This window comes from Octodon degus, unplaced genomic scaffold (genome assembly GCF_000260255.1).
Source record: "Octodon degus isolate 3935 unplaced genomic scaffold, OctDeg1.0 scaffold00013, whole genome shotgun sequence".
NCBI lineage: Eukaryota > Metazoa > Chordata > Mammalia > Rodentia > Octodontidae > Octodon > Octodon degus.
In genome coordinates, this window is record NW_004524589.1 from 151,414 (window position 1) to 162,085 (window position 10,672).

At 42.5% G+C, this 10,672-nt stretch overlaps 1 protein-coding gene across 1 annotated transcript in view; it reads right to left on the bottom strand.

Moving 5' to 3' along the window:
- Dnajc3 (DnaJ heat shock protein family (Hsp40) member C3) overlaps window positions 1-10,672 on the bottom strand; it is a 60,939-nt gene that overhangs the window by 42,264 nt on the left and 8,003 nt on the right. The window contains exon 2 of the mRNA XM_004626246.3: window positions 1,492-1,602. Coding sequence (XP_004626303.1) covers window positions 1,492-1,602 — 111 coding nt within the window. The remainder of the gene's footprint in view (window positions 1-1,491; window positions 1,603-10,672) is intronic.

Here is a 10,672-nt window from a genome sequence, read left to right on the forward strand (position 1 = left end):
ATACAAACTGTTGAGTCAATTACCACCTCTTTAGGTGAGTTAATCATTCAAGTGAAAGTTCCTAAGCGGAAAACTCTATAGTTGAGAAAATTTTGTGGATACAGCAAATCTATTTACAGGATAAAAAATTTAGATTTCTTTACACATGTCGAAAAAACCTATAGCATTATTCTTACCTAATCTTCACAAAAATTCCTTTAGGTGGCACAGTAAACACCTCCAGGAATCTGCAGATAACTTACTTAAACCTACATTTTCTCACATAACAGAACGAATATATAGTATTATCAATAAAAAAGACAAAATTAAAAATTTTTTATTGCTCCAGGAAGCTAATAATCAACAAAAATCAATTTAAGACGAAGCATAAGAAAAATACTGCCAAATTAAAATGTGCCTGTTTTTGTTCTTATAGACAATTTTAACAATAGGATGGTAATTCTGGATGGTAATTCTGGAAGTATTATCTTCGTGACCTCTCAGGTTGTTGACTGGTCATCGTTAACCACCTCAAATCAAAATGAAATAAGTAAATTAAAAAATAACTTTGAAAGACAGGGGAATAGCTAAGCAGCTTAAGTGCCTGCCTGGCTAATGCAAGGTCCTAAGTTCAATCCTCAGTACCAAAACACAAACAACAAAAAGTCTGAAGAAAACCAATATCAAAAAGTCCTACCACAAAAGTTTATTACTGACTTATAAGAAAGCCCCTCAAGGGCTGGAGTCAGTCATCTCACCTCACTTTTCAGTCCTGACTTTTTTTTTTCCTTTTTGAGAGGGTTTTGCTATGTAGTTCAGACTGGCCTTGAACTCACTTTGTAGCCCAGGCTGGCCTCAAACTCACAACAATCCTCCCACCTCAGTCTTCCAAGTGCTGGGATGACAAGTGTGCGCCACAACCAACAGTCTTGACAAACTAGACACTGTAAGGATAACTGATGGTAACTTACTTACAGACACGTAAGTCAGCTAGAAGCAGGAACGACGTAAAGGGCAGCTGCCATTTGACCAGTACTAAAGAGGCAGTGACCTACAGGATCTTTCATGAACATCAATGTAGGGGCCAGGGAGCTGGCTCAGTAGAATAAGTGCTTCCCTGGCAAGCACACGGGCCTAAGTTCAATCCCCGGTTCCACCAAAAAAAATAAAAAGAACAAAAAAAAAAGAAAAAAGAAAAAAAAGAACATCAATGTAATCACTACATGTTGATCCAAGTTACCAGTAACATTAAACTGCATTCAGCGAAATCTGCTTAAGATAGAAAACTACATAATACATTGAGAAAAGTTTCATCAAAATCTTGAGTTCTTCGTAGTAATCAGGATAATAAGCCTCAGTTACCTCTCATGTCAAACACACATGCGTTGAAAAACTGTACTTTATTATTATAGTATTTAACATGAAATAATGTGCATCTAAAATGTTATTTTAGCAACTGCCATGACGTAGTACTCAGTAAACAGCTACGTGGTGTCTGATTATGATACTAACCTACTGCAGCATGAAACTGAGACAAAGCGTCAGCTAGCTGTCCAGCTGCAAGCAATTTCTTGCCCAATTCAAGATGTTTCTCGACATCTGCATTTACTCCACATTCAGCACCTAAAAACAAAGTTTAAGAAAAATCAGTTAACTGCCATGAACCATGGCTTAATTCTAAAAGACCATAAAATACAGTTATCTGGTTTAATCATCTCCATAAATGGGTAAGGTCACAGAAGATGAAAAAGAACTTAGAGAAAGTAACAAACACAAACAGTGCTTATTTTACAGTGTAAAAAGCCCAAAAATATATCAACTTATCAGTCAAAATAATAAACTATCCAAATATTATGTTAAATAAAATTACAATTGCCTTCTTAAACTGCAATCCTATTATATCATCTGCTATATTTAAGCTTTTACTAAATACCTATAGTGTACGAGGAACTGCTCTAGGGATTTGGATAAGCATCAAAAACACACCTGTCCCTTATCCCTTCTGAGTCCTTGATACTATGATGGGCAGAGACACATGTGATAAGTAAATTACACAGTACATCAGGTGACAAGTACTGTGGACAGAACGCAGTAATGTGAGGGTGGGAGGCATGCGGGAGGAAGACCATGGGAAAGGGGCTCAAGGGCGGCCCTCTTAAGAAGCTGGCACGTCAGCAAGACCAAAGTGAGGAGCTCACTGTGCAGACATCTAGAAAACCGCTTTCCTCGGAGGAGGACAAGCTAGTGCAAGGGCCTTACATCAGGAGTGTGCAGGTATATTCCAGAATCGTCAAGGACCACTGGACACTGCAGCAAGTCAGCAGAGTGCGTGGTATGAAGTCAAAGTAGTTAAAGTCCCGAGTACAGACAGCTTTCATTTGACTGGATGCAAAAGAAAGCTACTGACCCATTTAGAGGAGAACAACATGGTGTGACTGGCCAGTTACCAATCACGGCACTCCAACCCTGACCTCCTCCTTTAACATCTATAAAGTCCTAATGGAGTAGCATTTTTTTTTGGGGGGGGGGGCGCACAGGCTCAGCCTACCCTGAGGGCATGTGGTGCTGGGGATGAAAACATGGTCGGTCCCCTGTGCCTGCCTAAACTCGCCTAAGCAAGCACTTTAGACTGCTGAGCTCTCACCAGTCCACAGATGCAATTTCTGATTTTTTTTTTTTTTTTAAATTTTAGGGAAGGGTCTACAGGGTGTTCAGGGTCTCATCACTAGATCGGACTTGTAGTGATCTGCCTGTCTACTGCCGCCCAAGAGCTGGGCTTACAGGCTTGTGCCACCACACGCCCTGGGGGCGGGGCTGGCATGGCAGGCCTAGGGATCGAACCCCAGCCCCTGCGCCTGCTTACAGGCACTTTAATCCGCTGAGCTATTTGGCCGGCCCTAGACTAGCATTTTAAATACATTACACTTTGTCAGTAAGGCCACAGAGAGAACCGTAAGAAAAAAAGATACCTCATGGTTCTGTTTGCGGCATTTTAACCTATTCCTGATTCCTACTGTTCGAGTGTCTGTGAGGACCTCTAATGGTAACTTGCCCTAGCATGTCCCTCAGAAGCCGGGCACCTCCTCCCGACCAAGGCACCACACAGTGCAGCTTCTCACATCCACAGCCGAGCCTGTCTATCCCTATACACAGCCAGGAGCCTTCTTAGGTACACCAGATGGTCGCTTCCTGGCTGCCTAGCTACTGTGGAACAGGCTCTGGGCCCAAGAACTCATGAAACTTCTCTACTTTTAGCAATTTCAGGCTGCAACTGGACCTTCTCCAGCCTGAATGGGGGTCTGAACTGTGTAAAAGACCACTCTTCTAAATTGGCCCTTTCTTGGGACTTTCAGCCCTAGAATCTTTGCACTCTCCTCACATCTTTGACTACTCTCCCAACATAGCTTAACAATTCTATTGAACTCTCCTCTTTAAATAACTGCTTTGCCTCCCCAGTAGAGTCTGGTGCACAGCTGGCAGGAGACACATCCTCAAAAGGGGGTCTGAGGGTTAGTTTGGCCACATCCTTGAGCTCGAGTCTTGCAGGGGAGAGCTCTGTGCCTCCAGGAAATGAAGGGCTAGTACCACACCTCGTGCAGTAAAATGTAGGATCGCAAGTAACTTGTTCTGCAGATGTGCCACAAGACAAGCAAACGTCTATAATAAATTTTAACCTGATACCCTGCAATGTCTTGCAATACTAATACACAGTGCCAGAAGTCCCAAGAGCACTGCCGAGCCGACGCTCCCTCTCCTTCTCCAGCACTTTCTCTCCTTCCCGCCCTCCATCTACTCTGCAGGACAGTGGGCGACTGTCCCCCACAGGCTGTGAGACTTCATCTGTGAAGGAGGAAAAGAAAAGCGGGCAGAAGCCCTCAGTTCAAATGAGATTAGAAAGAGCTGTGACGTATAGCAAAGGGAGAGGTGTGAAATGAGGAAAACGGTGCAAAATTTTGGAGACAACCACTTCCCAAATCAGGCGAGAATAAACGCAAGCGATCTGTCTGTTTAAGGACAATGCACTGTTCACATCTACACAAAATTCTCAAAAGGAGGCAAAAGGTAACACCACTGGATAGCTTCCTTGTTTTTGTTTTTTTGGCTGGCTCAGGCGGCCTCAAGGGCAGGTCTAGTGCAGCATGTGGAGCTGGGGATTGAACCGTGGTCCCCTGCACCTGACTGAGTTTGCCCAAGCAGTGCTTTAAACAACTGAGCTAACCCTCAAACCCCCTGGATCACTTCCTTGTTAAAATGGCATAAAAGGAAAAGATTCTACTGAGCAAAGATAACAGTGATCCCATTAGTGATAGTGAAACTGGATCTATACAATAATCCTCTTCTAACCTGTCTCCCTCACACTAGCCACAAAAGTTTTCAAAGGTTAAGCGACACTTAATTCATTTTCCTTTATACTGTATTATTTTGTATTATATTACAGCATTACAATTTTATATAAATATTTTTGGTTTGCAAAATAAATCTTGAGTTATTACTTCTTATGGGGAAATCCCCTTTAATATGTTCTAGAACACAAGTGCTTTGGATTACAAGTATGTTCTAGAACAAATTATGCTCACAAACCAAGGTTTTACTGTACTGAAATACAATAATAGAGCTACCACTTATGACTGACCTGGACAAGAAAAGTGGTGAGACACGTTATGGAAGGCCAAGTGCCTGCTGCACCTGACAATAATGACAGGAATAAAAATAAGGACTGTGATGTGAAATAGACTCTTTTAAATCACTAAAGTGCTTCAAGAAAAATAACAAGGGGGCCGGGGAGATGGCTCAGTAGAATAAGCGCTTCTCTGGCAAGTGCAAGGGCCTGAGTTCAATCCCCGGTTCTGCCAAAAAAAAGAAAAAGAAAAAGAAAAAGAAACTCAGGTGTAACCCTCCTCTTACATAGGTTTGAGAGTTTCCATGACAGCTTGAAAACAACCTCCTCTTTTTTGTAGCCACAGAACTAGTTTAGCTGAAATAGCAACCACAAAATTTAACCATGATGGTTGCTGAATTAAAGCAATAGTTTTATCCACAGTCTCACCAAATTTCTCCTGTAAAAGCTAAGGCACAGTTGAATAAACAATGAAATCCTTACATGTGGAATGAGAACATATGTTTGGATACAGATGAAATTAGCCAACTTGAACTTCCAAGTCCTTAGTTCCTCTCACCAGAATTAGTTTGCCCTTATGCAATGACGACTTAAAAATCCTAGGACAACCTTACATTGGGCAGACACCTTGAAAAGAGAAGCTTATCCTTCTCAAAAGCCACCATAGTCACATGTGCATTAGTTAGAGTCAAACCACAGCAGACTTCAGAGGCAGATACACACGATGACCCAAAAGAATTACAATGCCTTACTGATAAACTAGCAGGACACCAATGACCATGTAGACAAACAGGTTCCACAGGTGGTAAATCAAGAGTAGTAAAATATAACACTCTATCAGTCTAACATATACACATTTACTAAAAAAAATTCTTAACAATTTTCCTAGAATGAGAGGAGGGCTGGGCTGGAATGCTCCTTCTTATTCCAGAGAGCTGAGAAGACACACCCTTCTTGAAGGCATTGCAAAAGGTGTTGGTGAGGGACCATCTACAGCCTTCTGGAAGCTCTGTGGTCACGACCCTCCCCTCGGCACTCCCCTCTGCAGGGCAGCACTGACTGGGAGACACAACAGCAGAGATGGGCTTTCTGACTTCAGGGGGACGATACTTCCTACAGCAGCAGCTCAAGCACCAACACTTAGCTATCAGAGGCCAGCTAGGCCTGTCAACTGTACAATGTATCTATTAGAGATAAAATGACACACTCTGTGGAAGTCACTCAATTTCTTTCACCACCCTGCAAGTACAAGGAAAAAATGGCCATGGTAGCAGGAATGGCGGCTTTGAATGAATTCAAAAACAATGATTAGTTCTTGGAAAGAAGAACTAGCTAAGCTATTTCTATACATCAAAGCTGTCAACAACAAACCCAAAACTGTGCTCCCAACAGTCAGGGGAGAGGGGGTAAGGGAGGACTGACTTTATCTGGTCTTCTTCCTTAATGGATTCCCTTATGATATTCTGGGTATGAATTTCCCCTAATGTTCCACTTGCACACCATTCACAGAAACAGAATGTACTATCCACCATCACATCAGTCTCCACAGCACTGTGTCTATCAGGAAGTTCATTTCACAGCAGAAGCTCACAAAGTGCTCATCCCATAGGATTAAGTGGCTTTACCACATACACTACACACCAATGTTTCTAATGAATACAGTGATGATGAGCCTTCTTAGAACTTTCAACAATACAAATAGACTGTTGTAATATGCGTGACATACACTCACCACCACCAAATTGGAAGGTAAGACTGCCATCCTGCAATTCTGAACTTAAGCCCCTGAAACTAAAAAGTTAAAAAAAAAAAAAAACTACCCTATCCTATTGGCTGGAAGAAAAGATACCAACTCCCAAGAAGAAAAAAGGTTGCTACCAAATAATGGAGGCAAAGTAGGGGGAACCAAGGCCTCTCCCCCTTCTGCTCCCCATATGTCTTCTTTCTACCATGTTCAACACTAAGGGTTAGTTTTAAAAAAGAATCTATAAAACCACAAAACAGGCAGACTCTTCAGGAAGGAAAGCGTGTGGGTAAAAAAGCAGAGCCTAGGGGCCGGGGAGCTGGCTCAGTGGAATAAGCGCTTCCCTGGCAAGCACAAGGGCTGAGTTCAGTCTCTGGTCCCGCCAAAAAAAAGCAGAGCCCGAGATTCCAGCTGACAGCAAGAAGGAACAGGAAGCAGTCAATGAAAAAAGCGTATATATCACCGAAGATTTCATGACCACTTACAGAAACAAGGACTGTGTCTGTATATTTTCTACTTGCTTGGTATACAAGCATGTTATTTATACAGTCACCCCTTCAGGATCCTCAGGGATTTGATCCAGGATCCCTACCCCACCACTATGGAGAGTAAAAGCCACAAATACACACGTCCATTCTGCAAATCACATAGTATTCTCATATAACCTACAAAACAACCTCATGTATACTTTAAAACATCTATAGATTATTTTCAAAGACTAATACAACATAAATACTATGTCAATAATTATTATAGTGTGTAATTTAGGAAACAATGACAAAAAAAACCCTATACATCTTCAGGGCAAATGCAACTCTTTGTCCAAGTATTTCTGATCTGCAGTTGATACTATCCATGGATGCACAGCCCCACAGTACAGGGGCTGATTGTATATGGGCAACTATTATAATTCAGATTCTATAGATGCGAATTCACCCACTACCAAAATTCATGTGTACCTGAAGCATTTTTACAACCCTTCAGAAACAAGCAGGTACACACAGCAACAAAAACTTGAGTTAAGTATATATTCCCAGCTAAGGCTAACAAGACAACACTGCCTTCTTGTTTCAGCTTTGATACTATAAATACAAGTACATTTCATGTCATGTTTCGTGCTTTTTAGAAGATTTTGTCACTTAGAATGGCTCACAATGGTAGTACTGAAGGGACCAGGGATGTAGCTCAGAGGCACAGCAACTGCCTGGCAAGTTGTAAGTTCAATTCTCGGTATAAAAAAGGAGGAAGAGGCTAGACTAGTGCTCCCTAGTACCTCATCATAGCACTGAAGTGCAGTCTGCTTTCCAAAATTTGCTTGTCCCTTTTTAAAACCTCAATCAGATAACACTGACCAAAAGTATGAGAGCAGAAATTGTCAGCTTGTCTTTTTTTCCCTGCAGCACTGGGGATTGAATCCAAGGCCTCACTCATCCAATGCAAGCACTTTCCACTGAGCTACAGTTCCAGTCCAACAACTTTTTCTTTGCATCGCCTCATTCAGTACTTCACATATGGTGGTACTCGACCCTGCGCCTGCGGGACCTCTCCGGTCCAAACCCAGGCATGCTGCGTGAGACCCTCTGCCGCGCCCTTGGGACACCCCCACCACTCCGGAGCCCCCATGCCCCCCCCCATGCCAAACAAGTGAATGAGAACTTCTGCGGAGTTCTTGGGACCCCTAGATCCAGCCCAAGTCCAGGCCCCGCGAGTGTATGGGAGAGCCTCCCCTCTCCCCTATGCTCCCGCCCCCTTGTCCCCTTCAAACCCAGCTCAGGCCTGGCATAAAGGCCTGGGGTGAAACCCTGCAGCTGCAGTCTCTGCAGAGACAGTAGGAGACAGAACCACCCAGCTAGTCCATATGGTGGTACTCAATATTTGTTGAGTAAATTTAACCACCTGGCTTCCTTCTTAAATATAATTCTTCAAAATAATATAATCTAAGATATAAAATAACAATTACAAATCAAAGTGATCAACTCACGATTTATAAAGACAATAAAATCTGAACAAAAGTATACATTGTTGGATGTCTTATACTGTCAAATTCATTTTTTAAAGAGCTTTTTTTAATTTTTAATTTTTTTTTAGGACAAGGTCTACAGAGTCTCACTACATAGATCGGACTTGTAGTGATACTACTATTTCAGCCTCCCAAGTGCTGGGATTACAGGTGGTACCACCACGCCCAGTCTCAATCACTCAGTGTACCCCACAGGTGGGGCCAGTACAGCATGCCAGGGGTCGAACCCGGGCTGCTGAGCTCTGCCTAAGCAGGCGCTTTAGTCTGCTGAGCTATCAGGCCAGCCCTCAAATTCATTTTGAGCCACAGGTAATTTTTATCTTTTTGCCACATATGCTAAAAGCATTATTTTCCAAGATACAAGGCAACCAAGTATCATGCCATTTCCTAAGAAGCACCAAACAAGTTTCTGCTTAGGTAAGCATCAATCATAGCTCAACAAAGGAGGCAGATAAGGAAATTATAGGTCTAGGAAGGTTTTATAGATTTCTTTTAATTAACCAGGAAAAGTAGAGAATAGGTAGCCATATCATTCTTCAAGTTAGAAACTTACAGGTAAGTCATTAAAAATTAAAAGTATGTTACGTTAAAGTTACAAAACCAAAAGAAGACCAGACTGACAACTGATAATACTGTACTGAACTTCAAGCCTGGCAAAACCAAATCAGAATGTTACAATATAAGGAATGAGGAAAATCTTAAAGTTATGTGAAAGAACAACACAGGTTTGGGTCCAAGAACCAAGCAAGGGGAGAAAGAGTCTGGAAAAAGTCACATGGCAGAAACACAGAAGACTGTCTTGCTTGTTTCGCTACCTTCTGGCCACCAGAACTGTTCTCCTCTGCGAAGCCAACCTGCCTCAGAGCCAGCCAATTATGAGCTAAATAAACCTTTCCTTCCTAACTTGTAGTTGTTGGTTATTTTGTCCCTGCAATGACAAAAGTAACTGGCACAGAATTTGGTATCAGAGTGGGATCCTTTCTGTGATCACACCTGACCATGTGGTTTAGGAGTCTTTGGAGCTGGCTTGTGGGAAGAGTTTGGGAAAATTATGAGACACAGTTTGAAAAAGTACAGCCAGAAAACCTTAGGCCATACTTGATGGGAAATTCTCATCAAAGCTCAGAAGACCAGAATGCTGATAGAAATCCTGCTGGTAAAGACAGGCTCAGGAGTTTTCTGCTGGAAAGAAGGACTCCACTAGCTGCTGGACTCCACACAATATGTGTTACACACTGGCAGAAAGTTTGCCTGCATTTTGCTCATGCCTAGAGACTTTGCCTGAGACTAAGACTAAGGTTGGAAGACTAATTAATACTCCAGAAGAAATATCAAAGCAGTCCAATGTTGAGGCAGTGGCATACCTACTGTTGGGGGCTTTTAGCCAAATTTATGTTGAGAATCAAGAGCAAAGAGTCCAGCAGAATTACTTAAAATGTTTTGAGTTTGACCAGAAAGGATGTTCCAGTAAAACTCTGGACTGCTGACAGAGCACAGCAGATCTTGAGTGCTGAGGAGGAACAACAGAAAGTATGTTCTAGAAAGGGTGGCCTGAGGGCACACAAGAAGCAGCAGGTCTCCATTCTTTGCATCCTCAAAATTGCAAAAGTGAGAGATTTTGCTTTGAGAAGACAGTACCAGAGCACCATGCTCCAGAAAGACAGCAGCCTAGGGAAGTAGTTCCTCCAGATGGGCTTTACAGGCACTCAACCCCTACAGCCAAGAGAGAAGGAAGCCTGGCTACTGTTCCAGCTGGCAACAGATCCTGGCATCATTCACCTGGTGCATGAAGAATGCAACAGTTGTAGGGCTAGGAAGGCTTCTACTCAGATTTCAGAAAGAAGGCCTGGGAGGCCAGGCCTTGTGCCCTGAGAGGACAGCGTATGAAACCGTATGAAGCCAAAGCTGCACAGGAGACCCAAGAGTGGAAAAGCCAAGATTGTGGATCTAAGAAAAACGGCAAGGTGGGAGCAGAGCTGGCCAAAAAGCCATGGGATATACAAGCACGGCCGGTGACATAAGGGCAGGGTCATCCAGGCCCTTTGAAGTTCACAACTTGCCACAGGTTTCTGGGGATGCTGGAAGTGGAACTGTGAAGTTAATTTAGGCTTGCTGTGTTCCCATTCCTTTGTATTCCCCCTTTGTAGCTTTTGGAATGGAAATGTCTGCTTTGTGACACTGAATGTTCAAAGTGTTTCTTTTCATTTATTTTTTTTAATTTTATTGAGAAACAAATAGCAATGGGACAGTTTCAAAACAGGCCAGTAGGACAGTTTCAATAATTAATACATTGCATATTGTCTTCATAGTA